Source organism: Oryza sativa, chromosome 9 (assembly GCF_034140825.1).
Source record: "Oryza sativa Japonica Group chromosome 9, ASM3414082v1".
NCBI classification, from domain to species: Eukaryota; Viridiplantae; Streptophyta; class Magnoliopsida; order Poales; family Poaceae; genus Oryza; species Oryza sativa.
Window position 1 is genome coordinate 13,769,756 of NC_089043.1, and position 27,730 is coordinate 13,797,485.

At 42.7% G+C, this 27,730-nt stretch overlaps 4 protein-coding genes across 6 annotated transcripts; 1 reads left to right on the plus strand and 3 right to left on the minus strand.

The window, feature by feature from the left end:
* Positions 1-974: 974 nt before the first annotated feature.
* On the minus strand, positions 975-5,861 carry LOC4346723 (UDP-glucose 4-epimerase 4-like). Its single transcript, NM_001420936.1, has 9 exons — positions 5,550-5,861; positions 4,143-4,192; positions 3,878-4,013; positions 3,355-3,456; positions 3,047-3,274; positions 2,340-2,418; positions 2,052-2,134; positions 1,519-1,610; positions 975-1,433 (listed from the first exon to the last, which is right to left on the minus strand). The coding sequence occupies exons 1-9, from the start codon at positions 5,775-5,777 to the stop codon at positions 1,322-1,324; spliced, it is 1,110 nt and encodes a 369-aa protein (NP_001407865.1). The 5' UTR covers positions 5,778-5,861; the 3' UTR covers positions 975-1,321.
* Positions 5,862-8,305: 2,444 nt separating this feature from the next.
* Positions 8,306-13,116, minus strand: LOC4346724 (E3 ubiquitin-protein ligase At1g63170). Of its 3 annotated transcripts, none has more exons than NM_001420934.1 (5): positions 12,896-13,116; positions 10,783-11,596; positions 9,941-10,075; positions 9,572-9,866; positions 8,306-8,901 (listed from the first exon to the last, which is right to left on the minus strand). In NM_001420934.1, the coding sequence occupies exons 2-5, from the start codon at positions 11,358-11,360 to the stop codon at positions 8,665-8,667; spliced, it is 1,245 nt and encodes a 414-aa protein (NP_001407863.1). In that variant the 5' UTR covers positions 11,361-11,596; positions 12,896-13,116; the 3' UTR covers positions 8,306-8,664. The 3 variants fall into 3 exon arrangements, with proteins under 3 accessions (NP_001407863.1, XP_015611992.1, XP_015611991.1); XM_015756506.3 differs by having other exon boundaries at positions 8,395-8,901; positions 10,783-11,394; positions 12,896-13,089; XM_015756505.3 differs by having other exon boundaries at positions 8,395-8,901; positions 10,783-11,591; positions 12,896-13,089.
* Positions 13,117-16,140: 3,024 nt separating this feature from the next.
* On the minus strand, positions 16,141-17,412 carry LOC136351763 (uncharacterized). The gene has a single exon (XM_066304059.1). The coding sequence runs from the start codon at positions 17,410-17,412 to the stop codon at positions 16,141-16,143; it is 1,272 nt and encodes a 423-aa protein (XP_066160156.1).
* A 5,197-nt stretch (positions 17,413-22,609) lies between these two features.
* Positions 22,610-27,254, plus strand: LOC136351764 (uncharacterized). Its single transcript, XM_066304060.1, has 7 exons — positions 22,610-23,337; positions 23,384-23,762; positions 24,046-24,197; positions 24,591-24,663; positions 26,226-26,262; positions 26,413-26,723; positions 27,150-27,254. The coding sequence occupies exons 1-7, from the start codon at positions 22,610-22,612 to the stop codon at positions 27,252-27,254; spliced, it is 1,785 nt and encodes a 594-aa protein (XP_066160157.1).
* Positions 27,255-27,730: the final 476 nt, after the last annotated feature.

The following is a 27,730-nucleotide window of genomic DNA, read 5'->3' on the forward strand; positions in this document are numbered from 1 at the left end:
CCGTTCAGAAAAAAAAAGAAACACTTAAAGTTTAAACTAGATTGGCATATTATATGTAATCAATCTAATAGTTCACACGTATAATAGTTAACTATAGATAGTTTTACTAGTATATATCTCTCTTAGATTGATACAATGGTATATACTTCATATGGTTTTACTGCACTTCGGGCACCATGATACTAATTGTTGATACAATGAAATCACTCTTCACCAGCAAAAAAAAGGGGAATCAAAACTGGCAATAATTTCATACAAAAGATCTCCTACAAGCTAAATGAAGGATGCCCATTTGCCAACAGGATTAACAATAATCGAACAGTTGCGGAGAACTCAACTATACGTATTGTTACGTTTACATCAGTAACAAAGAACTCAAGTATTTAGTCCAGAACAAACTCCAAATATTCCAACTGCGTTTCAGCAAAGAAAGCAAATGGTTTTGCTCGCTCATTCACGCCGTTCGCTCGTCCCACCTGGGACGAGTTCGTCCGCCAGTTTTGGCCGGATCGGTTGGTCCCGGATCTAAGAGGAATATTCCTCTTTAGGGACCAATCCGTCCCACTCACCCCTGAACCAAACACCCCAAAATGGGTTCATCTCATCCCATCCCATCCCATCCTAGCAACCAAACACTACCTAAAAGATCATGGATATTTTTGGCTGAGTTCATTTTCTTGAGGTTCCCAACCTTCACTCCCTCCTTTTCTTTATCGCGTGCATATTTCTTAAACTGTTAAATAATATATTTTTAAAAAATAAAAGGTTGTTCTAAAAATTATATTAATCTATTTTAGAGTTTTTTAGTTAATATATTTCATTAATCATGTGTTATTCTACCGCCCTGTTTTCCATGATAGGAGGGAAGGTTGCCAAACACGTCTTTTTAGCTAAAGGATGAACGAGATTACGGGAGTAAGGGTGAAGAATCTAGATCGACCAGTGATATTCACGTTAGCAATACTGTGTATAGCCAAAACGAATGTATAACTGTGGTTCTATCCATTCATATTTCAGATACAAAATCCGTATACAGCTGCATTCTTGGTGATGCAGGAATCTGCATCAAGTACTGTGCAAGGCAATGCCACTAAATTAGCAAGAAAAAGAATTGAATTAGCTGACTGACTATAGCAATGTTCCTACAACAATTTTGAACTATATGCAGAAGGGTAGATTTATACCAATACTGGTCCAAAAGAAGAGAACAAATCTTTTCTAAGCTTTCTCTGTATGACTGACCGACTAGATCTACATCGATCTCGACCTGTAGTTCTACGTTGCATGTACAACTGAGTTCACACAGACCAATCGGCGTTGATCAGTGTGAATGACCATTCTGCTTGGTGGAGTCGGGCGAGGCGTACCCGAAAGGATTCTTGCTCGCCCAGTTCCATTGGTCTCTGCACATTTCTTCGATGCCATATTTTGCCCTGAAGGAAGATCGACACTAAACCATGAGAAAAACTAGAAATTTACAATCAATGATCATCTTCTCAATGTTACTGTGTAACTTACTTCCACTTGAATTCTCTCTCTGCTTTAGCAGCTGACGAAAAGAGAATCTCAGCATCACCAGGGCGTCGTGGACCAATAACCAAAGGTATTTTCTAAAAAGAGGAACATACGGATAAGAAAAGAAAGCACAACGAAAAAAAATCCATTGCACTCGTGTATCATATGCATAGGCATTAGTGAGAACTCATACAACTTTGTAGTCCCTAGGCCTCTAGTGCAGTAATGCCTTTACAATAACATACTTCCTCCGTTTCACAATGTAAGTCATTCTAGCATTTTCCACATTCGTATTGATGTTAATGACTCTAGATAGATATATATGTCTAGATTCATTAGCATCAATATGAATATAGAAAATGCTAGAATGACTTATATTGTGAAACGGAGGGAGTAGTGAATAAACCTAAGGATTGCCTGCGTACCAACAGGTCAGAAGAATTGAGTAGGAAATTTGGTAACCAGCACAACATAACATGTCAAAAGGACAGGCAAGAAACATGTACACTTGTCCAAATATATCAAATCAGGCATACCTTTCCAGAAACTTTCTCAAATGCATTAACTATTTCCAACACTGATGTTCCCTTTCCTGTTCCAAGGTTGTATGCTTGACATCCTGCAAGTAGAAATAAATTTTAGAAAAAAGATTTAACATCAAAACAAAGTGACAGTTCTGAGCATCCAACACTATTTGAGTTCTAAACAGTGCTGTAATTCACCGGAGACTCGTTTTGGGGAACCATTGCACACACATAGCAAGGGGTGCATGCAAGAATTTGCCCATAAAAATTTGAGTTGAGAGAGCAGTAAATTGTGCAAACCTATTGAGCTTTCAAACAGCTTCCGTAGTGCAGCAATATGCCCCTCAGCAAGATCAACTACATGAATATAATCACGTACCTGCAATCATGCCAAAAAGAATTCCTTGATGGATTAGAATATTCAACTAAAAATATGCACTTGTCAGTCTACAGAGCTCTAATTTTGAAGAATAATGTCTATAAGTCTATGCAGCCGATGTCAATAAAACTATAATATGTGAAAGGAAAACTACCACACAAAGAAGATTGTCAACAGGTTAAACGGAAAATCTTTTTATTTCTACTTATTTCATGTCTCTTCTACTCTTCCCCATCAGGATTCTCAAGCATGCTATAGTGGCACAGCTATATCATATGGAAGAGGATAAGAAACACTAGAAATGACCATGATGTAACATGCTTGTTAGTAGGACATCTTATAGCTCTGAGGACTGACTCTAAGGGAAGAACTACTTTACAGCACTTCTCCCCTGGGCTGGCAAAGGAGCTTTACAACACTGAATATGGTATCTGATAAGCCACATTGTTACTTCCCTCAAGTCATGCAAATATCTTAGTTCGGTTATTACTTGCAGGAATGTTATATTTCTAAAAATACGGCTAACCCAAGGCTCACTAGTACATGCTATATATAAAGGTTAATACTCAAATTGAAGAGGTTGAGATAAAGTAAAGAAGGTAACTGAATGTATCTCAAAGGAGATTACCCCTGTCCCATCTTTTGTTGCATAGTCATTTCCAAATATTGTAAGTGACGGTCTCCTCCCGACAGCAACTTGCTGGACGAAGGGCATGAGGTTGTTAGGAATTCCACATGGGTCTTCACCAAGGTATCCACTGGGATGAGCTCCAACAGGATTGAAGTACCTAAGTAAAATTATGCTCCATTCAGAATCTGAATGGTATATATCACGGCAAATCTCCTCTGCTATGAGCTGCAATTGATATATATGATTGCAATCAGCTAAGCATTTGGTGCAAACATTTGCAAATATAGGGAAAGACATAAGCACACCTTGGTTCTGCCATATGGATTGTGTGGAGTGAGAGGAAACTCTTCTGTGCAGGGTGAGTTTTTAGGTGATCCATAAACTGCAGCTGACGATGAAAACACCAACTACAAACATTTGACCACATGAGAAAACAAATATATGTCAGCATCAGTCTGATACAAGCAAAGCAACGGATACTCTGGTTTAACCTCAAAACAAATCATTGACAGTTGGCATGATTATTAACAGAATGATTTTCAGCTACAGGTATTAAAAAAACAAGGATGCTATCACCATTCCTAGTAAGTAACCTAGTAGGTGCACGGTTCATTATTATAATTTACAGAAGTTGGAGCAATGACTAAATAAAAAATGATGTTGACTGTAAATGAAACCCATGAAGTCTACAACATGAATTGGATTGGACAGCAGAGAAGCAAATATTTTATTTTAAAATTGTATAGATGCATTGAATCAAAAGGAATTACTTTAGAAGACATCCTCATGGAGTATAAGCTAGCCCACAGATATGGGAGGGGTAATTACCTTTTTACATCCATGGGCTGCCATAACTTCTAGAAGAATTATTGTCCCAGCAACATTATGGTCATAATAAAGCAATGGCTTCTGCACACTTTCACCCACAGCTTTCAGACCAGCAAAATGAACGACAGCATCAAATCTAGAAAAGACATATTTTAGGAATTTAGATACTTTTACTTTACAGAGATGTTACAAATTGCTGCTTTTGAAAAGTATAAAAGAAGTAAAAAGGAATAAAAAGATAATACTATTTTATAGCGTGTTTTACCTTGTCGAAGAAAAAACCTTTTCCAGTCCACCCTTATCACGAATATCAACCTGCGGAAGAAGAGAAGTTAATAGTGTTGAATTTAATGTACCTTAAGGACTTTCAAAAATTTTCAGTAGGATCAAGGTTATGTAGTGGATTAAATACATAATGTAGCATTGACTTCCAGATGTACATCAAAGTATTTAACCCATTCCTTTGAAATAACCATATCTGAAGACAAATGAGATATTCTACACAACTGGCACCAAACCTCACACCTATTCTAGCAAGTGCGATAGGAAGAGCAAGAAATTGTTTTTTTTTAACTGCCAGTACTAAAATAATTCAGAACATTGAACGCACTAGCCTGGCAAACTCGTTTTGTCCATAGCAATAACAATAACACCAAATAAGGTCACTGGAACCAACTGTATAGATACTGCAATGCCTATGCCATACAATTATGTTAAACAATGAAGGCAATGGCACAACAACTTGCAGATCTTCCCAATTGGACAGTTGCAAGTAGACTCATCTACTAGCCCCACAAATGTGAGTTCCACTATTAAACATATGTTATTAAAATTCCCATTCATCCCAGAGTACAAACTTGAATAATCAAAATTATACTAATTGCCATTCTTAACAAACAATGACACACTAATTTACCTAGTTACAGCTCAGTAGTAAATATCCAAATCTTTCAGATCATTCAATATAAGTTTCAATACATAGACGACCCATGACCCAACCCATTGAACTGGCAAGAACGAAATATACAAACTGGATAGCCTAAAACAATGAGATACCAGACAGGTATACATGTCCAGCCACATGGCATTATGCTTAGATCAGATCTCTTCCGGTTTTCTATTGGATAAAAGAAATATCTCTTCTCCATTATCATCTTCGAATCAATACTCAAGGCAAACGACCGAAATTCATGATCGTACAGCACAATATGAGAATTTACGGCAGTTATATTCCACTAATATACAATTACCATAGATACCCGCACTTGGCGATAAACCAACTCATACGGCTGTAATCCAAATCACTTCACATTTGTTTGACCCTGAAATAAATACTAGCGATCTCGGCCAAATTCACGCCAAGTATAACAGAAAAAAAAAAGAAAAGAACACCAAAATTTCCCCCCATGACGAGTAACCCACCCTTGCTACACACACTAAACAATCAAAATGATCACCAAAAAAAGGCCAAATGACTCGGCCTCAGGTCAGCGGGAGAGATCTGCCAACATTGGAACGGGCCCCCAATCCCCCATCGGCCGATCGTGCTGGTCCCCCAAAAAAAAAAAACAAGCGCAAAATCACGCAAACCCAAGCAGCCAAAAGCCGCGAAACAAACAACCAACCAACCCCCCGCTGCGCGCATCGCCTCAGGAGTCAGGACAGTATTAACCTTGTGTAAGGAGAGGTTCCGCGCCTTGTCCCCGGCGAGCGCGGCGACGCGGCGGACGGCGAGCTCGGAGGAGTTCCCGAGGCTGTCGGCGACGACGACGCGGAACCCCGCGGCGAGCAGCTGCAGCACGGTGTGGCTCCCGATGTACCCGGCCCCTCCCGTCACCAGCACCGTCCTGCTCGTCCCCGCCGCCGCCGCCGCCACCGCCACCACCTCGCCCCCCGCCATCGATCGATCGGCCGATCCCCCTTCTCTGACCTCCCGCTCGCGACGCACCCTCGCGAGCGCGCGAGTGGATCTGCTTCGACCTTCGAGTCGCGGAGGAGAGCGAGGAGTGGGGGGAGAGGGAGAGGAGGAGAGATTTGAACGGGAGGTGCGGCCTGGTCCGCGAGCAGCCGGGGAGCGGGGGTGCCGCGTGCCGGTGGACAGGTGGAGTGGGGCCCACGCGACAGTGACGGGCGTCGGGGGTGGTGACGGACGTGCGTGCTTGGCTTGGCTGGTTGGCTTGTCGGTGTGGGTCTTGCACTCCTTTGTCTTGGGCTTCGTTGCTTGCTTGGTTGATTGATTCCTGGAATCCTCGGCATCTTGTGGGATTAGTATTACTAGTCGTCGTCGTCTCTGAGGTGCTTGCTTGTTGTTTTTTTTTTCTTTAGATGCCTAATAATAATGACTTTAAGTAGACTTCTTTTCAGTTTTGTGCTAGGACGGTGGCTTCCTATTCGTCTCTTTCTTTGCCTTGGAATTAGAGTTAGATGGAAGTGCTATGCAATTTTCCAGTTCTGTGTATTTATGGCTTCTTTGAATCGTAGGATTGGAAAAATAGAGGAATAGAAAAAACACATGATTCTAACATAAATACAAGTGTAAAATATAATTCTGACATGAATACAAGTGTAAAATAGAGTATTGCAAAATACAGAAAATAACTGTTTGATTGGACCGTATAAATTGGATGAGAGAGAGATAGCCTCAATAGAAATTTTCCAAAAGGTTGGTGCATCATGGGCCATGGTACGGGGCCTAGGTTAAAAACCCATGGACCAAGATATATTTTTCACTATAGGTAGGTCAAGATATATCAATACAGGTGCGCCCTATTATATCTCAAATAAGAGAGAATGGAGTATATGATTTTAGGGTCTACTACTTGAAAACTTTCTGTACTAGTACAAAGTAAGGGTGGTGGTAGTGAGAATCTATCACCCACTACTCCCTTGTAAATTGCAAATAATTCCTGAAACTTCTTAATATTAAAACTCAATCAAATTTAAATGGATAGCCACATATAATATCAAATTAAGTTGAATACTCTCTGAAGATTGGTAAAACATTTCATGGAAAATATTTTTTGTCTATTTTAGGTAATATTGTAATATTTTTATCCGTAGCAAAGCACTGATATTTAGGCAGTTTAATTAGAACAAAGTTGGTGGACTCAACCAAAAATATGTAGAAGCAAAAACTAAAATGACATTATGGGTCCAATATCGTAACATAACAACAAAGTCGTATGCAGCTTTCGACGACTACCTGTGATGACTTGTCTTGCGAATACGCTAACAAGCATGCCTAACTTCTCTTTGGCCATCGTGGGAGAGCTCATGTCGGTGGGAGTAATTTAAGGTTTTAAACATGTGAGGAATTCAGTTTAGTTCTTATACCAATTCATAGAAATTGGATTTTATACACCGAAAACTCCAAAAGACACAAACTCGGTGGCATTCATTCTTCCAAAATAAGTAGCCCTCTAATCTTCATATTAACAAAGAAGAGCGGGCGTCTAACTCTACAGTAAGATGCTGTAGGTTAAAGGCAAGTAGCCCAGCCAATTGGGTGTCACCAAACCACAAACACCCAGATCAGCACTGTTGATCCATACAGCCATAGGTATCTTTGGACCTGGTCACCTGGACAGGACAAACATTTTGTCTTTAGCTTGACCTAATAAGCATTATTAGCATACACCCAATCTCACATGTGCCATTTTCCAAGGTTGGAACAGCAAGAGGATGTTGACATTCCCAAAGTACACCTCTCCTGGCATGACATCCATCCATGATTCATGTGTCCCATCATTGATTTTGCAGAATTATTCTCAGATTACACTAATCAATCTTAATAGGATTTGGAACTTTGGGAATGTTGACATTCACAAAGTGATTGCTGCATAGCTCATTGGGCAGAATAGGTGTGTGGTGACCTGTTGCTGTAGTTGACCCAAATACACAATTTGGAACTTAATTAATAGATGTAGTCATGCATAGGGCAGGTTTTCCTCACCTACTAGAGTAGTATTTCTTATTTTAGGATTTGATGATCCACAGAATGCCAGCAACTTCTGAAACCCTGAACCTGCATTGAACAATGATTTGAGTCAGTACAGGATTCAAGCTGTAGGTGGTGCTGGAGTAACTCAGGATAATGGTGACTATGATCTATGATGTGCTTGCCTGATAACCAGCAAAACCTCCTGTAATGAAGGCCCCAGATTGATGTCATGTCAAAAGTGATTGCTGCATAGGATTTTTTATTCTACATCAACATGAACAAAAATGCACGTTCCGATGAGAACTTTTGCCAATCATATTAGCAACAATTGGTTTCCACTGAAACAAGACAGTATGGAATTGCAAAGCAACAAAATACTGTGAATAGTGGGTCATAGTTCCATCTTCATCCCTGCAATACGGCAGCTCCAACAGATCATCTATTTATCTGTTGAAACCTTGTGCAAACAATGAGAACTTCACAATACTGGGAAAAACAAGATCAATGATTGCACACAATAAAATGCCCACAAAGTTACTAACTAATTAGGCTTTCCTTTCCCATACACATGCAGATATACACCCCCGAAGTGAACTTTGTGCTCTTTATTTACAATCTTGACATCAAATGTTACATCAGAATATACTTATGTTTCTACTGTACTGCAGAAACTTGTCACTGCAAGCATCAGGTCTCCACTTTTCTGTCATCACTTTGGTGAACTCAAGGGTGATGAAAGCAGATTATCGCTTTCATTGCAAATCAACAAACTACAATCCATGAGCACGTCTTTTATGTGCATATGAGCAGATGAAACAAGCAAACATGCTAGAGAAGAAGACGTGTTCTATACAGTGAATCTCGAGCTAGCTATACCTCTTCCTGCCATCCTATCAACACGTCGGCGACCAAAGGGCAAGCCAAAAAATGATCGAACCACACCCCCAATCTCGGTCTTGCAGAGTGGGCACACTGCATTTATCTTGAGCCATTTATCGACACATTGCACATGAAAGAAGTGGGTGCAAGGAAGCTCACGGAGCTCATCATCATCTCCGTACTTAGTAAGACAGATGCAGCACACCTGCAGATATCAATAGATGTTGACAAGTTATATGTTATGACTTATGAATCAAACTAAAACAACTATAACATTATTTCGAGAACCCTGGTTTCAAGTTAGTAATGGCAAATTGAATGAGCTACAAAAATAATAATCCAGACAGTAAGTCAGGTAACTTGGAAAATTCCAAGAGGTCCCATGTTACTGAAGGAAATGAATGGAATTTAGAAAAGGACTTATGAAAGCGAGTGTAACTACAACTGTTTGAAGATACACGAGAAAAAAGATACTGTAGTATAATATAAACAAAACTATTTCTCATAAAGCAGAATATTTCCCTAAAACACTTTTGTTAATGAATATTTACCTAGAACACTATATGTTTCACTGAGGAAAAAAGGGAAGTCTCATTGTTATCTGAAAAAGATGTGTAAAAGCATCATCACGAGCTAGACCTTTTGTTAAATATATTCCAAAATAAGATAAGGCTAAGACAGTACATATTACTGCATAACAGAGGCTGCTTAAGTATTCACTTGTGAATGGAGTTATGATTACTAAATTATAAGGTACATGAAGGTCGATACAAGGAATCCCATCAATACTTGTTTTACGGAAACCCCCTCAATACTAATTGCAAATCAAGTATCATCAGACATGAAAATGATATGAAAATGTGAAATATACTCACAGCATCTTCAGCTGAAACAATCCTTTCCTTTTTAGTTCCTGGGCCCAGGATGCCACCCTCGCTAAGATTCTCTGAGCTTGAAGCATGGTCAACCCACATTTTGCTTCGTTTTGGCTTGAATTTGTAGGTTGGCAGTGCATCAATTAGTTCTTGAGTAGCTCCTCTAGTATGACCCAAATCCTCTTGAAGGCGCAGAAGAGAAATTAAGCATGGAAAGCAGCAGCATATGGCTGCACACATGACGAAGGGAATAGCATACCCAACACAACTAAGTGCAAGGAATGCTAAGCATAGCCTAGCAAGAGGCAACAAAGTAAGGCATGAGTTGATTGAGTTCAGAAAAGCTATGAATGATAGGAAAGAAAATACCTATACATATTGGGAGCTTCCTGAGAATCTGACAAAGTGCTGTGCCCACCAAAAATCCACACATTGCCAACAACAAACCATACAGCAAAGAAACAGTCTACAGCTGTCTTGAAATGATAAGCCAATATGCTAGGCCTGTAATGTATAATCACCTCAGTTAATACATCCATATCAAATTTAGCACAAAACTAAGTACTATAAGATCTCGCATCACGCATTTCTTCAAATTTACTTATAAAGTTTTAATACTTTAGAGTAGACTAGTACAATTTTCAACAGGACCAATTCCAGTTAAATAGGACACATTACGCTCCACAATGTTGAATGCTTTTGTCAAGCACAACAAATATAGAAAGGGAACATCCTCCCCTCCAATGTAATGAGGTATCTGCAGCGAACATTGTAATATTACACCTTGAAGAGGTCAACACAACTGTTCCAAATTCCTAGGTCAAAGAAACAAGAGCATATATATCTTCTACACTTCCAGAATGACTGAGAAAAAACAAATTGCAGTAAAAATATATTGTAGAATCCATATCGTGGTACTACGCACAAATAGAAGGCTCAACTCAAGAACATAGGACTGTGGTACCTGCGTGATCCAATGGAATATCAAAAATAAACTAATTAGGATGCCCTAGAGTTGATAGTTTCAATCAATTCAACTATCAGTTTATTTGTTGCATCTTTCAGTTATTGGAAAGCATAAATATGTTTATAAGATGCAAATGGATAGCAGTTTCTTCAAAAAATGCATAGGAGTGAGACTGCATACACGAGTTCACATACAGGACTTTAGGAAATTCAAGATAGAAAAATAACATGGAACTACAAATTACCTTGGACACGAAATTGTGATACATCCAAAATGCAAAACAGTACCACTGCTACGCTGATTGCGTCCTTCTGATGATTGAGAGGAAGTCAAATTAGGATAGGCTGCGGGTGGTTGTTCAGGTTCTTGTTCCGAAGGTCTGTTTCGATGGGCACAGCGCCAACAAATAAGAGGAATGCTTGCAATGCAGCCAATTGTGTAACCAATTATCCATGCAAATAAAGGGGCATGCGGATGTTCGTCTCTTGAAAAGACAAGGACGAAAATAGCAGCTACAATCTGTACTACATATATGACCAGTTCAAACGAGATCCACAAACCAGAATTCCAAATACTTCTTCCATGACCATACATACTATCTCTTCTAGGAAAGGATAAATTTCTGGTGTTATATGCAGTGGGCGAAGTTGATGCTGAAGACTGTGGTGATGGGGTTTGTGTGCTTGTTGAAGGCCTATCATCCTGATGTGAATCATCTGAATCACTGTGCAAATCTTGATGACTGGTTGATGTTGATGCAGTTTCTCCATGTGATACATTTATAGCATGCTCATGCACATCATCACAGGTAGCATGCTCCATGAATATCTTGGATTTATTGATTTCCAGCTTAGCACTAATAAAAAAAGGGAACACACATGCTCATCATGGGTAATCATATGCGTTTCACCATCCTTTCAAGTAGCTACCAATGGCTGGCATACTAGTGTATATACAGCTGAGAATAAAGTTGATTCTCAGTATAATATACTGAACATTAGTATGTGCATTATAAACTTCATTTGCTTCATGGAAGAGCCCAGCAGAAGAAGCCTAAGCTACAAATTTAGAAAACAAATGAACTTCTTATACATCCTTGCCCATATATATTACATAACTGTAACTTATTCATGCATATAGTATATCACCATGAACAATAAAAACCTGTAAAATAAATAGTAGAAGGCACTCAACATAGTTAACAAACCCAATTCTTTTAAGAACTCTCATCATATTTGATACTTCTAAAAATATATGCAAGCATACCATCGGTCTGAAAACTCTAACTTTCTAAGAACTATTATATTTAACCTTCCAGAATAGAACATCCATCCTGTTAATGTATCATGGGCATGTGCATGTAATGTACACGTCCAAGTCCCATAAACTTTACTAGTCCCCAATGGTTTCCAATCTGAGTCTTGACTAGATTTTAAGTAGCGGGACAAGGATTATTCACTTAATTTTTTACAGCCTGTTGAATAGAAGAGTTAATACCATCATTGAACAACCATGTATTTGAATAAAAGAGTTAATGCCACCACTCATGTAAGTTTTGCATGATTATTTGGCAAACAAATTAGTGCAATATTTGGGAGAACTGCAAAAGACCCTGATCCTGAACCAATGAGCGGTCTAACTGAAAATCATATTTGAAAGAATCTAATCAGTTATACAACACCACGGTTCTCCAATCATAGTAGCCTTCCTATGATTTAGTATCATGCTAACTGCTAAACCGATAGTATATCCAACGCGAAGCAACAATGATCAAACCAATAATTAACTCTAGTTCCAGCGATGGCAACTTAATCCCAGGTACACCCGTTTCTACTTCAAGTCGCAATTTGACTTTTAGCCAAAGAACCAACATCCATTATTCATCAAAGGGACATGTAATTATGTAATAGTAATCACAAAAGGCAGTGGAAAAATTATAGCCCCGTAAAAATAAAAACATAAAAAAAAAGGTTTCATTCTCAGAAAAACGCTAGAAGGATTCTCCTCTGAATCTAAAGATGAACCATGAACAGAACAACAGGGGCGAAAAAAATTCTCAAAAGCTAAAGCTAACCAAGTCGCCGACACCCATTCCTGACAAAAACCACAACCAAAAATCCATCCAAACAAAACCCTAAAAGTTCCCAAATACCCCGTCCATTAGCAACGAACTCCCATACCAGTATACCACAAACGCACTAGCAGTTCCCAAACAACCCCCCCCCCCAAAAAAAAAAAATCCCCAAAAACCCAAATCATCCAGCACCTCTAGCACACTACTACTAGGACTCGATTCAAGAGCTTGATAATTGAACAAGGAGGAGAGAGAGCAGAGACGAACTCAATCACTCACTCACCGGATCGATTCGGCGCCGAGCCGACGGCCGACGGGGATTTCCCCTACCTCCTCCTCCTCCTCCTCCAACCCGCGGTGTGTGGGTTGGCCACGGGGGAGAGGCGAGAGACTCGAGAGGGGGAAGCGGAAGCGGAAGCAGAGCAGGTGTCCCTCTCTCGCGAAAGCGACGCGGCTCGTTTTCCTGTGGCGCTTCTCATCTCCGGTGAATGGTTGGGGTTTGGGTGTGTGTCCCCGGCTGGGTTCCCGTGGGCGCGGTCCATGGACGGGGTGGTTTACAAGTGGGTTGATGCGTGAGAGGTCGGTCCATGGGGGTAGTCTACTCAGGTGTCGGGTGAAGGGGGGGCGAGGAGCAGGTGGCCGAAGAGGTTGTCGGTCCGGGTAACTGGGCCAGGCCCGAAAAGGCCTAGTCCAGGAGAAACCGAGAAAGAGTCCAACTAAAGGAATAAGTCTACTCCCTCAACCGTAAAACCGGATAGGTATAACCCATCCTCTAACTCACAAAATGACTCTCTCTCAGCAGTATTAGACGGTGGTTTTCGCTGACGTGGCTCATTGACCTGAACAATCGGCTGAGTCAGCACGTGGGGCCCACATTTAAGACACCACTTCTTTCTCACCAATCTCTTCTCTCTTTCCTTCGTTCCATCTTCCTCTCCTAGAGCTTCCAGCAGCAGCTCAGTCTGCTGAGAGGGCGGCGGCGGCGAGCCAGAGCTTGGGAGGGCATCAGCGGCTCCTCCGTTCCTCTCTCTCTCTCTCTCTCTCTCTAGGCCATTAGAGATGGGAGGGTGTTATACTGCTGTTGCTATCTCTCCAGCACTAACTCGGGACAGGGAGCAGGGCTATGGCATCGTGCACCCACGTTAGCTTCAGCACCGGCGATTCCCTCTAGTGCACGACCTCCTAGTTCGCCTCTGCCACTACCGGATCTTTCCTCGTCTCTTATGCCACCAAGGGAAGGCTCGGACCCAGCGCGGTGGGATCCAACCATGTCGGGGTTGGTCCAAGCAGCAATGATGCAGTGGACATCCCTGGGCATCATACAACCCAATAGCGGTAGTAGTACCGCTCCTTCTCCTCGCGGGTGCCACGACAGCAAAGGGGAGCGACGACAACTGGCGGTGAACACTCCCCTCTTCGGCACACCATGGGGTCAGGGAAGCAATGACGCTTCCGCCAGCTCCTTCTTCTTGGCCACTTAGCATCGGAGACGCCGTCGATGAGCCATGTGGCGCCATTGCTTACTCGCGGGCACCACGCGGGTGAGGCTTAGGGATGAGTCCAGCCGGAGGAAGATCCGAGCAAAGAGTCGCCACCACGCTTTCCATTCATCGCCGTCTCCCTAGTGGCTGTTGTTGCTAGCCACCGCCGCCATTGCCGCCTTGCTATGGTGAGAAGAAGGCGAGGGAGGGAGAGTATAGGGATTGGGGGGATAATAGAAAGAGGACCGCCGCTAAGCTGCTGGATTTGCAAGGCCGCCGCGATCCAGGAGGTGGATTCAGAGGCCGACGAGACCATCCCTTGCGTGTCCATGAGCTGCAAGCCCCATCCCCCTCCCCGTGTGTGCGCCGTGGCAGGCGAGCCCTCCCTGCGTGTGCGCCGTGGCAGGTGGGCTCGTAGAGCTCCATCTTGCTCGCCGCCGCCGCCATCCATTGGAGAAAGATAAAGGGTAAAGAGGGAGGAAAAAGGGTAGCTGACACGTAGGCCCAAAATTTGTTTTTATTGTTTTACTCACATACATGTGGGTTCCATTTAGGTTTGGTTTTTATTTAGTGCCACGTAAGCATCACGTTAATGCCACATGGAATGAAGACCAAGTCAACTTGCCACATAAGTGCCACGTAGAACGAAACCGTCCGGGGAGTCGATTTGCAACGGTTTTGAGGTTGAGGAATGCAATTCAATTAGGCATAAGTTCAAGAAGGCAAATAGACTTAGGGCGTGTTTGGATGGTGCCCTGACCTGAGCGCTCTCACTCAGGCAGGTGCATCCAACCACAGGCCACCAAAATCGGACGCCTGAGAATCGTGCCTGACTCAAGCGTGATTCTCAGGTTGTGAAGCAAACAGACCCATATTCCCCAACTAAACAGCAAAAACATATGGTATATATTAGTATTGGCACATCCACACCTTTTTTAAAAAATAAATACTATCGAAGGATAAAATTTTAATTTTAGAACTAAAATTAATTTAGAGCTATAACTGTAATTATTTTATGGTAGTTTTTTTAAGCATTGGTCTTTAAATCGCTAGAAATACATATATAAAAAAGTTTATGTATAGATTATTTTTTTTATCACGCTACGGTTATAATTGACTAATGACGAAACAATGAAGCATGTTAAATGATGCCAAACATACTTAGAGCTATATACAAAAAATTGGGAGGCCTGGGCCGCCTGGCACGCGTGCTTGCTGATTAGCCATACATAGGTCAATAGAAACCATAATGATATTTTTTAGTGTAACTTGCGAACATATAGTATTCATCTAAAGATAATTGTAGTGAAAATACTTTGTATCTAGAATACAAGAAATCTTAATATTTTCCCTTTTTCTTATACATATTGTTTAGTACCTCTTTTGTTTGAAAAATCTCACCTAAGAAAGGCATGTATAGTTGGGGTTACGATATTTATGAAAAATTTCAACTCTTAAAAAAAATATGGAATTGTTATAATTATTATGACGCAATATTTCCCAGATGAAGAACATGTACGTACAAAAAGTTAATAGTTTTACACAAACATATATATGAAAAAAAATGATAAGATATATATAATATATTACTACGCAAACATGTTTAAATTTTATCTATATAATTTAGAAAAAACAAATATGGCTGTGAATATGAGCATGTTTATTCTTTCATAAATTGGTATATGTCGAATTTTAATTTGAATATATTTATAGAGTAAATTTCAGAAAACTACAACTTTAGTGACAAAACTATCTGTTTGCTGCAACATTAGCAACACATTTTAGTTTATTGCAACAATAGGGTGGAAAATTATCACAAAACTGCAACTTTTACGTTATATGCTGCTACAGTTATCACAAAACTCCAACTTTTACGTTATATCACATATATGTGACAACTATAGCAACATATAACGTAAAAGTTGCAGTTTTGTGATAATTTCCCGTGCTATTGTTACAGCAAACTGAAACATATCGCTAAAGTTGCAGCAAACTGATACATTTGTTTTCTGAAATTTACTCATATTTATTTCTACCTATTCTAAATCTAAGCAGGGCAGGCACGCAAATTGGGCGGCCATGGCAGCTGACACGGGAACTGTATCGTCCCCAAGTCGTCGTGCACCCTCTCCACCTCTGCCGTCTCCAGGTCGACGGCGAACCACCACCGCGCAGGTGCAGCAGCCTCCTCCTTCGTCGTCCTAATCCTCGGTGACAGGACGACGAACCCGACGCCCCTCGTGATGACATCCATTGGCCCGCCGCCGCCGCCGAAGAAGGACGCATCGTACCCCGGCAACCCGCGGGTCGCCTCCGATAGCCGGACGCTCTTCTCCACCGCCCACTCCTCGACGTCGTCTTCGCCGCCGGCGACGACGGCCGGCCTCCTCGCCCTCTTGATGAGCACCGTCAGGATGCCCCCCGTCGTGGTGAACATGCGCGGCTCGCCGTCGCGGCCCTCGGCGATGTACAGGTACACGCCGGGATGGATGGGTTGTTGTTGCAGCGTGAACGGCGACGACGAGAACTCCGCCGTGCTGCCGTCGAGGACGGCCATCGTGCTCCCTTCGTGGAAGTACCACGAGCCGCCGGCGCGGCCCATGAGGCTCATGCGGTGGAACGGCGGGATGGCGTGGCCGACGGACGTCTCCCTCCACGAGTGCGCGCCGGCGGCGCCGGCGGCGAACACGGCGGCGCGAGCGAGCCCGGCGCCGCCGTCGTCTCGGTAGAGCTCGTAAACCACCCTGAAGTTCGACATGCCGATGCTGCTGCTGCTGCTGCTGTCCCCGGCCGCCTCGCCGTCGGCGAGGTAGCATCCGTAGAAGAAGCAGCCGGTGCCGAAGTCCGGCGACGGGAGGATCCTCCGGTGGCGCCGCGTCAATGGCTCGCAGACGACCACCTCCGGGAAGCAGAAGGGGGCGTGTCCGGCGGCGAGGCTTCTCAGGAGGACGAGGCTGCCGCGGCTGTCCGCGACGCTCCATGACGACGACCACTGGGAGGGCAGCACGTCGTCGTCCCTTAGGAAGGCGAGGGAGAAGCTGCCGGCGTCAATGGTCAGCGCCGCCGCCGACGGCGACGGTCGGAAACAGATCGCTGCCTCCTGCCGTCCCATCGTCAGCGTCGCAAAGGGGGATTCCCCTCGAGAGTCGAAGTAGTAGCCGGCGACGGTGGGCTCGTGGAGGCCACGGAAGCGGCGGAGGAAGCCGGCGTCGGCGACAATGCGGCGCCATGGCTTGCAAGTGGAGGCGGCGCGGATGAGGGAGACGGTGGAATCGAGCCGCAGGAGTACGGACTCGACAAGCTCGTCGGATAGGTGCATGGTAATTTAGTTCAAAATCTACGCAAAATTCAATCATGTACAACCGCGTTTTAATTTTACAATGACCTAATTTACGGTCCGATAACAACACGATTAAATTCTGATCACTTGATAATTTGACATACAAGTACTAGACAGTTCTGGATATATATACTAATTTGTTTGCTACTCAGTTAAGATAAAACAATTGAATCCAAAAGCATTGCAGGTTACGATTCTTACACATATCTCTATCTGTATCTATATTCTACTATTATAAAATTTGAAGATATTTTTTGCTGGTATTTTGGTAAATTATCCGTGTAAGAGTCGGTTTTTTCTTCGCTTTTAGAAATGCATATCCGCATTTGAGTTGATTTTAAGTTCGTTCGTTTTTGGAAATACAGAAGGACTCGTATAAGAAATCTCTTTAAAAAAACTCGCATGCCAACTTTAGATAATCGGACTTCTAACTGCAGCTCACGATTTTCTAAAAATATATATATATATCCAAGCAAATTCTTATAATAAATTTCACATTAACTAAACCATATCTCTATCTCTGTCTCTATCTCTACTATTATAAAAATTAAAGATGTTTTTTTCATCTTAACTAAACCATATCTCTATCTCTATCTCCACTATTATAAAAATTAAATATGTTTTTACCGAGATTTTGGTACGTCATCCGACTTATAAACGCATATGTTATCGGACTACGAGTAATAGGAAAAGTAAATCATGTCGAGATAGGAAAAACATACCATTGCTCACGCACCCAGCGTGCCGGCCCACTCCAAACTCCCCAAACTGAATCCTTGTCGGGCTCAGTTTTTCCTAGCCGCGACGTAAGCGAGCAAAGCTTGCTGTGATATTTCTCTCTCCTACGCCTGTTCAGATTGTTCGCTAATCACAAGCCATCAAAGCAGTAGCAACAAGAATGAGGTAACGAGATGTACGCATACATACGTTTATCAATTGCAAAGGATTAAGAAAATTAATTACCCCCTTTATTATTTATCAATCCTGTACATACACAAAAATATAGTTTTTATCGCGGAAAAAAATTATAGTTTTTACTATGTCTAGGATTGCAAGAAGTTGCTCGACATGCTTATTGAACATCGTTGTGAAACATATATCCATGACGACACAAAAATTACAATTATGTGTAATCTCTAAATATTCCTTTATATATTTTATACAAATAACTGTAAACTATAAATTAAGGGTACATTTAACTTAAAGATCATATAATTTTACCAAGAAAAAAACATATCGTTGTCTCAAAAGGCTAAATAGTTTATCCCGTTACAACGTATGTGTATTTTTTATAACAATAATAAGATTAAAATAGCCCTCACCCGTTGGAACGCACGAGTATTTTTTTTCTAGTAGAAAAAAAACAAAGAGAAACCAATCGCATTTCACAGAATTTCCTATAGCAAGGAAAAAGTCACTATTTTCTTTCTACACATACAGTTCCATCTGCCAGTAACATTAGCCAATCTTGTTCTAGTAGCTCCGCAGGAGTACGGACTCGACAAGGTCGTCGGAGGGGTCCATGGTTTAGTTTCAAAATTTATGTGAAATTCAAACATATACTATTCATACGACCGCGTTTTCATTTGTACAATAACCTAATTTACTATCTAATAACAACACAATTAGATTATCTGAGTGCTATTATTGATAATTTGACATACAAATACCAGACAGTTCTGGATATACTAGTCAGTTAATATAAAATGATTGAAACCACTACGAATCGGGTGCCCAAATTTTTGAGAAAAAAGGGTCTCCCCTTCCCAACATACACCATGCTCATCCCATGCGCGCATGTGTTATCTCTCTTCTTGTCAATGCAAGCTTTTCCCACCTATATCTCTCATCGTGTGCACTTTGTTAGCAAATTGCAAATCATTTTTTTACACATTATTTATCCGATTTGTAATCCGATTGCACCATTGAATTTGTTGCAATTAAATCTTTACAAAGAGATCCCGCATGATTATATTTTGGATGAAAACAATATATTTAATTATATTCCTAAATGAAACATTTTATATTATATATGAAACATTGAGTTGTAACTGTTGAAACATCACAGAATACCTGAAAAAACATTAAAATAATACCTTGTGCAACACTTCAAAATGACCTAGTGAAACATTAGCTGAAACGTCACAAAATACCTCCTGAAACATTCAAATAACACCATGTGCATTAAAATTTGGTATAGTGAAACATCAACCAAAGACATCACAAAATACCTCTTGAAACATCCAAAAAACACCCCACGTAACATTTCATAATGACCTAGCGAAACATCATTAAATACCTATTGCAACCAATTAAAAAATTCATTACAACAATTAAAAAATCTATACGATCGCGTTTTAGTTTTACAATGACCTAATTTACTGTCCGATAACAACACGGTTAGATTCTGATCGCTATTGTTGATAATTTGATATACGAGTACCAGACAGTTCTGGATATTTATACTAATTCGTTTGCAACTCAGTTAAGATAAAACAACTGAATCCAAAAGCTTTGCAGTTTACGATTCTTACACCTATCTCTATCTAGGAGTGGATTTTCATCCCCCGAGGGGATATCTCCTCGTTATTTGCATGTCACTTAAATGGTTATAAAAAAAATTGAGAAGATGTATTAACATGTGATATATCACTCCACAAACATGCAAGTTCAAATTCAACTTCTATATCTCGCAACGAAAAAAACAAATTAAACTACAACTAGTTAATGTATATTCACAGTCAAATTTGTTTTTTTTCGTTACAAGATGTAGAAGTTGAATTTGAACTTGCATGTTTGTAGAGCGGTATATCACATGTTAATACATCTTCTCAATTTTTTTTATAACCATTTGAGTGACATGCATACAACGAGGGGATATTCCCTCAAGGGATGAAAATAGTTTCCCTCTCTATCTCTACTCAACTATATTATAAGAATTGAAGATATTTTTTGCCGGTATTTTGGTATATCATCTGTGTATGAGTCATTTTCTTTTCGCTTTTGGAAATGCATATCCGCATTTGAGTCAATTTTTAAGTTCGTTCATTTTTGGAAATACAGAAGGACTCGTATAGTAAATCTCAATAAAAAAAACTCGCATGTTAACTTGAGATTATTGAACTTCTAGCTGCAGCTCACGATTTTCTAAAAAAATATATATATCCAAGCGATTCTCGTGAAGATCGGGCCACCCTTCGTGAGTGTGTTTGCATCAGACCTCCTCGACGACATCATCGAGCTCATACTCCTGCGCCTTGCTTCCACCGACTCCCTCATCCGGGCCCCCTCCACGTGCAAGCAATGGTGCCGAATCGTCACCGCTGACGCCGGATTCCTCCGCCGCTTCCTTGTTGATGATTTCAGTGGTCTTGCCACTTTTATTCTCCGGCGCGACGGAGATCATGACGGAGGGAGACTTGGTTGCGCTGGTGAGATAGCCTTCCATACGAGTGCCCCGGATCACTGCAAGAATTTGTGCTTTCCGTAGAAGGAAATTGTTGTGCGTCAACTTGTCAGGGATCGCCTGCCCTGATAGGGGATAGCCGGAGCTGCTGCTGGAGGATGCTATCGCTAGATGTGATCTAGTCGTCGCAGATTTGCTCTGATACCATGTGAAGAATATGGAAGCGTTGTCACCTCGTCTCGAGGCAGCATAGTTGTAATAATAGGAGTCGGGAACAGCCCCCGACGTGGCTTACAAGAATCGGATGATAACATAATGAGATTGGTTGCAACAAACTCAATCTTATCTCAAAACGAATCTATATCGCATGTATTATCACATGTAACAAACCGGCTCTATCTCTATCTCTAAGAGTGGCCATACTTTAGGGTTTATCTTCCGGAGCATCTTCGCGAGGGTTTCTGTACTCCTTGGTTTTGCTGGTTTCTTAGTAACTTTGGAATAAGCGGAACTCTAGGGTCTTTGATTATGCTCTTTCACCGGTCCCTACCGTCTTCGAATCAATCAAGCTTTAAGGTCACCTATGGTCGAGTGTCGATGCCGTTCAGCTAGAGGTCTAGTTGGGAGGACAGCGGATTTGTATTTTTCTGCCTTTTGCTGCTATGATTGTTTTCTTTTTTTTGGGCGTTTTAGTCCCTTTAAGGTTTTCTCCTTTTTTGGCCTTTTTTTCCTCTTTGGCAATAGCCCGATCATTATATTGTGTATTGAAACTCTTCTTCTAATATGTTGATGTGTAATCCTTTTATATGTTCGTGAAAATGAAATTAAAAGCGTGCACATAATATGCTCCAACTATTTAGAGATTTACTAGTTATTCCTTGCGCTTTGTCATAGAATATTTAGATGATCGTATGTTAATTGGGGGTTGCTAGTTGTCGCGTGCGTGTCGGGGGTGCACGTTTTCTCAGGTAAGGTAGTTAGACTATTTTATTAGTATTAGATAATGACAGTTTGAGATAATGACGGTAGTGGTTAAGATTTTCTTTTTTTCACGAGATTCTTTTTAATTAACTAACAAATTGGAAAGAAATCTATATCTGAAGGCAAATTTTCAAAATTTTAAACCCAGATTTGAAAACTTTCAACTTGAAATTTGAATTTGTAAGTTAAATTTTGAAAACTTTCAACTTTTCATCTCAAATTTGAAAAACTTTCAACCCAGATTTGAAAACTTTCAACTCGAGAGTTGAAAAGTTTCAACCCAGATTTAAAAACTTTCAACTCGAGGTTTGAAAATTTTTAAGTTAGGATTTGAAAATTTTCAAGTCAAGATTTAAAAACTTTCAAGTCAAAAAATTTGAAAAAACAAGTGTGCTAAATATTAAAAAAAATAATCAGAAAAAAGCGGAAAAAAAGAAAAAAAACCAAAAAAAACTGAAAAAATGGTGTGGGGCGGAGCTGCCAGCTAGCGCGCGCTAGCAAGGCGCGCGCAAATTAGCAATCCTGATGTTAATTAATTCTACTTATCTTTGTCTATGGGAGGTTACTTTCTTATAGTAACCAGAAAAAAAAAATGTAAGTACAGTATCAAGTTTCTAATGCAAAACAGACTCGATAAACGGGTGGGCGTACTATTGGGTGTTTAAAAGAGTTTACCGAATCTAATATCTAATAATACACGGAGTCGTAGACTATCACAAACCAAATAGTACTATTTTTTATCTGCCCTAAATAGATTAGATCGCCTAGCTAGCCACCGTGGCACCAGCTATGGACCTCCCCGACGACCTCGTTGAGCTCATACTCCTGCGCCTCGCTTCCACCGTCTACCTCATCCGCGCCGCCTCCACGTGCAAGCAATGGCGACGCATCGTCGCCGCTGCCGACGCCGGTTTCCTCCGCCGCTTCCGCTCCCTCCACGCCCCCGCCATCGCCGGTTACTACTATAACTCCGAAAAGTTCACTTCGTTCGCACCCTCGTCGCCGTCGGCGTCGGCGTCGGCGCCCGCCATTGACGACAGCCACTTCTCCCTCGACTTCCTCCAAGTGATCGTCCAAGACATCGTGGACGGCTCGCGGCCGCAGTCGTCGTCGTCATGGAGGATCATGGACAGCCGAGGGAGCCTCCTCCTCTTGGACTTCGCCGGGTCGCATCCCGACGATGGCGTCCGGAGCCTGCTCGTCTGCGAGCCCCTGACGCGGCGGTACCAGTGGGTCGTCCCTCCGTCGGCGGGGCGGGGCTTCGGCGGCGGCGGCTGCGAGTTCTCGAGAGCCTACCTTGCCGATGGCGCCGAGGCAGACGAGGCGGGTGGCCGCGTCGGCATGTCAAACTTCAGGGTGGTGTACGAGCTCTATCACCACCATCACGGCGTGTCCGCCGCCGTGTTCACCTTCACCACCGGCGGCGGCGCGCAGTTGTCGTGGGAGGAGAAGGCCATCGGAAACATCGCCGGGTCATCGTCGTGCATGCACGTCCTTGGCCACGCCGGCGGCTCGTGGTACCTGTACGCCCCGGGGGGGGAAGCCGGTCGTGTTCGACGGCAGCACGGCGGAGTACTCCGCCTCCGAGTCCGAGCTCCCGCTGGAAGCCGACAACTGGCTCTGCTGGGACGTGATGATCTTCTTCCCCTCTTGCTTCCGCGTCGCCGAGGGCCGCGACGGCCACCCGCGCATCCTGACAGTCGTGCCCGGCGGCGGGGCGCTGAAGGTGTTCGCGAGGTGTGACAATGGTGGCGGCGAGTGGGTGGAGGAGAAGATGATCCCGTGCGCGGCGGCGATGCACCGCCTGCTGGGGCGCCCGGCGTCGTCGTCGTCCTTGGGGCAGTGGATGAGCATCGTCACGACGCGGCCGGGGTTCGCCGTCGTGTCGCCGCAGGTTAGGGAGGGGCGGTGGTTCTTCGCCGTCGACCTCGACACCATGGAGGTACGGCAGGTGGCGGCGAACATGACAGGGATTAATATTTTTGGGTACGAGCTGCCGTGGCCACCGACCATGCGTGCCTGCATAGCATAGTAAATACTACTAGTATTAGAAGTTACTTAATTGAGCATTGCTCCAGTCCAGCATATTGTACCTCGAGGTACCGGTACCTTGAGGTACCAATTTAAATCCGGCCGTTCATTCACGGAGGGTAAGATTGAAAATCTCACACGCTAAGCAGCTCGTGATGCTCCTTCTCTCTGACTGAGTGACTGTGTCAACGAAGACTCCAAGAGCAACTGAGCAAGTCCAAACCAAGAGCAAGGGCGTGGTGGGAGCGGGACGAGGGGTGGTCGGCGCCGGTGGTGCCGGGGGCGTCGGCGGCGGGGTGTTGGACGGCAGCGCGTTGGGCGCCGGCGGTGTCTGCATGGTGGCGAGGTAACGAGGAGGAGGAGCAGGAGGGGTGGTAGGCGCCGGTGGTGTTGAACGGCGACGCCTGCGTCGAAGGCTGCTACGCGGCGGCGGAGGCGACGAGGACCTGCGTCGGTCACCGATGTGCTCGAATCCGGCAGCGAGATTAGGGGAAGGGCCGCGGTAGGCGTATGTCACCGGCGAGCTTGGAGGAAGTGATGCACGGAGGCTCTTCGGCCCCCTCCACCTCCACTCCGGCTAGCCTGTCTATCCCTGGTGAGAGCCATCGATCGATGCAGGCATGCAGCATCTTTTGGAGAGAGAAAAGACAGGAGGAAGATGAAGAAGATACACGCGAAATTACTTAACTACCCTTGCTTCTTTAGTACCTCTCTATGCTCTGTAAAATCACGTGGACAGTACTACTAGGTACAAGTCTTTCTCACCCGTTGGATCAAACGAAATCGATGGCTCAAATTGCATGTACCGACAGGTACCAAGGTACATGCTGGACAGTAAAAATTCTCTACTTAATTAGCCATGCTAATTAACTCCTCTCTCCAGTAAAAAGACAATCACGTTATTCATGGAGTTCCTACCCAACGTCAAATATGACGCGGGAAGGAGTATGATATTCTTGAACCATACAAAATTTTCCTATAAACTTTAGCAGCTTATTAACTTTTTTAACCATCCATCATGCATTGATCCAAGGGTTCAATTTACTATTAGGTTGTGTTTAGATCCAGGGGTATAAAGTTTTGATGTATCACATCGGATATATGGAGACACATTTGAAATATTAAACGTAGTCTAATAACAAAACAAATTACAGAATCCGCATGTAAACCGCGAGACGAATTTATTAAGTCTAATTAGTCCATCATTAGCAATTGTTTACTGTAGCACAACATTATCAAATCATGGCATAATTAGGCTTAATAGATTCGTCTCGCAATTTACATGCAATCTGTGTAATTAGTTATTTTTTCGTTATATTTAATACTCTATACATGTACCAAATATTTGATGTGACCGGGTGTAAAATTTACCATGGGATTTAAACATGCCCGATCTGCTTGGATGTATTGATGTAAGATGTCATTTATTACCATTGAAACATCGGCCTAGATTTTCGAACGTACTCAACTACTCATAGAGATATACTCCGTATATGCATATGTGCGTTTATAGGAGTCAGCATGTTTGCTATATGAACGTTTGTGTTTTTACTGTATTTTAGAAAATCATTATATTAGAATAAGGAAAGGAGCGGGTTTTCTTTTAGCAATATAAAAATTCATACTAACACAATAAATTATGCTAGTAAAGATTTCAAATTTCAAATGAAAGTTACCGACTAAAAGAGTGTTTTTCTTGGTTTCTTACTTTATTTTGTGGTGAAGAATTTTTTTTAAAAAATGATTTTGTGTTATATAACAGAAAATTTTCAAAAAAAAAAGATATGTACTCTTAATAATATTACACATATCTACGATATCTCATATTTAAATTCATTATATTTTAGCCGTAACAAAAAAAAAAAAATCTGACAGTTTGGAGAGAAAATATGTCAGAATTTTGTTATTTTTTTAATGACTAAGGCTGTGTTCGCTATTTCCAGTTCTCAACTAGAACAGTAATGCACGAAAAACAGAGCAGTCCATTAGCACGTGATTAATTAAGTATTAGATATTTTTTTTAAAAAAATGGATTAATTTGATTTTTTAAGCAACTTTCGTATAGAAACTTTTTTTTGCAAAAAAACGCACCGTTCAGCAGTTTGAAAAGCGTGCGTGCAGAAAATGAGGAAGAGGGGTTAGGAAAAGGGGTGCCGAACACACCCTAAATATGATGAATTTGAACATGAGAGATTTTTCATATATAGGTGTAATACTATTGAAATTAGTTTGTATTTAATCCTCCTCATGCTGAGCGATTCGCGAGATGGCTAGTGGGCGTTCGCCCACTAGCCTTCCCGGTTGTGATTCTATCAATTTCAGCCTACATATGATTTCAAAAGAATTAAGTTCACTTTGACTTCCTTAATTATAGGTTAGAGCTGATTCGCATCTCTCAACCACAAAACCAGGTATACCAACTCCCTCAACTGTTAACACCGTGCAAAATGATTCCCTCGGCGATTTTAAAAGTGGTTTTAGGCTTTTAGCTGATGTGACGTTCACCTGACATGTTCACTTAGTGTTGTGCTGACGTGACAGTCACGTGGTATCACAATTAGCAAAAAAGAATGAAAAAGTAAGTGGAACCCACATGCACCACTTAGGCCGGGCAGGCCGTCATGCCGCTCCTAGAGGAGGAGCGCGCGACTCGGCTCCTCACGTCAGCCTTGATAACGTGGGGTTGGGCCTCCATCGCACCACAACCGTGATGCGCTCTGCCTTTGTCAGCAGCTTCGCGGAGACCTCGCTGCGCGGGGATGTCATTCCCAACCACCTCCACCCAACGCCGATCTCTCTTCCCATCCCGGTTGCCCATCAGCCATTGCTCATCAAGAGAACGGGGCTTCAGCGGTTGGCGCCTCCAGACCAAGTAAGGGGAGGCGCGTACGTCGAACCACGTGGTGGATCGTGTAGCACTGGAACTCGCCGGTGCAAGCACTCGCCCCCGTCCTCCATCTAAGTCGTCGCCTCAGATGCGCAGTGAGCCACTAATTTCAGCCACCTCTACCCAAACTAAGGCCACCACTAGCTCATGTTCGCCACTGCCAAGACCTCATCTTCTACGCCTATGACCTGCTAGCGTTTGGGGCGGAGGGTCATGCCTTGTCACGCCCAGAAATTCCCGAATAGAATTCCAAGCAGAATGTGCATTAAAACCCCCGTCCAGGACCGGCCGGGGTACACAAACGACAATATTGACATACAGATCCACGTCTTACAAACATTATAAAAGTCTTACATAAATGCAGCGGAAAAACAAAAGATAACTGGAGCTAATCCTTGACTTGAACTGCAGCGGGAACACCACTCCACAGGCATCCTCGACGGCACGGACGAAGCCTACTCCTCGGAGAACCCGCCATCGGACACATACTCGAGCTCTGGGATTGGGGGAAAATAGAGCAAGGCTGAGTACTATCCACTGTACTCAGCAAGTCATACCGGAATTGGGGGGGTATGATGCAGGGATTCAACAAGGGATAGCTAAACAGGCTCATTTGCATAAACACTAGTATTTATAAACAGGAGTCGAGTGTGAAAACAGTTGTAATAATTAAGCAGCATTAATCATCCACTGTCCAACGTTACACCACGTTGCAACAGGCCCAACCATCCACCTATACCATCTAATTTCATTAGACTAAACTAAGGTGAGTCTAATCACGGTGAGTCTGGTTGACCGCCCATAACCGCGGGCACGGCTATTCGAATAGTTTTACTCTGATCAGAGGTGTACAACTGTACCCATAAGACACAGCCCCACGACACGTTTCCGTGCGCCGACATGCCACCACGACATAACGGAAAGAGGCCGTGACAGGACCCTTCGCATAACCCCCTCTAACCAAGCACACCACACCTCAGGTTTCACCCCCA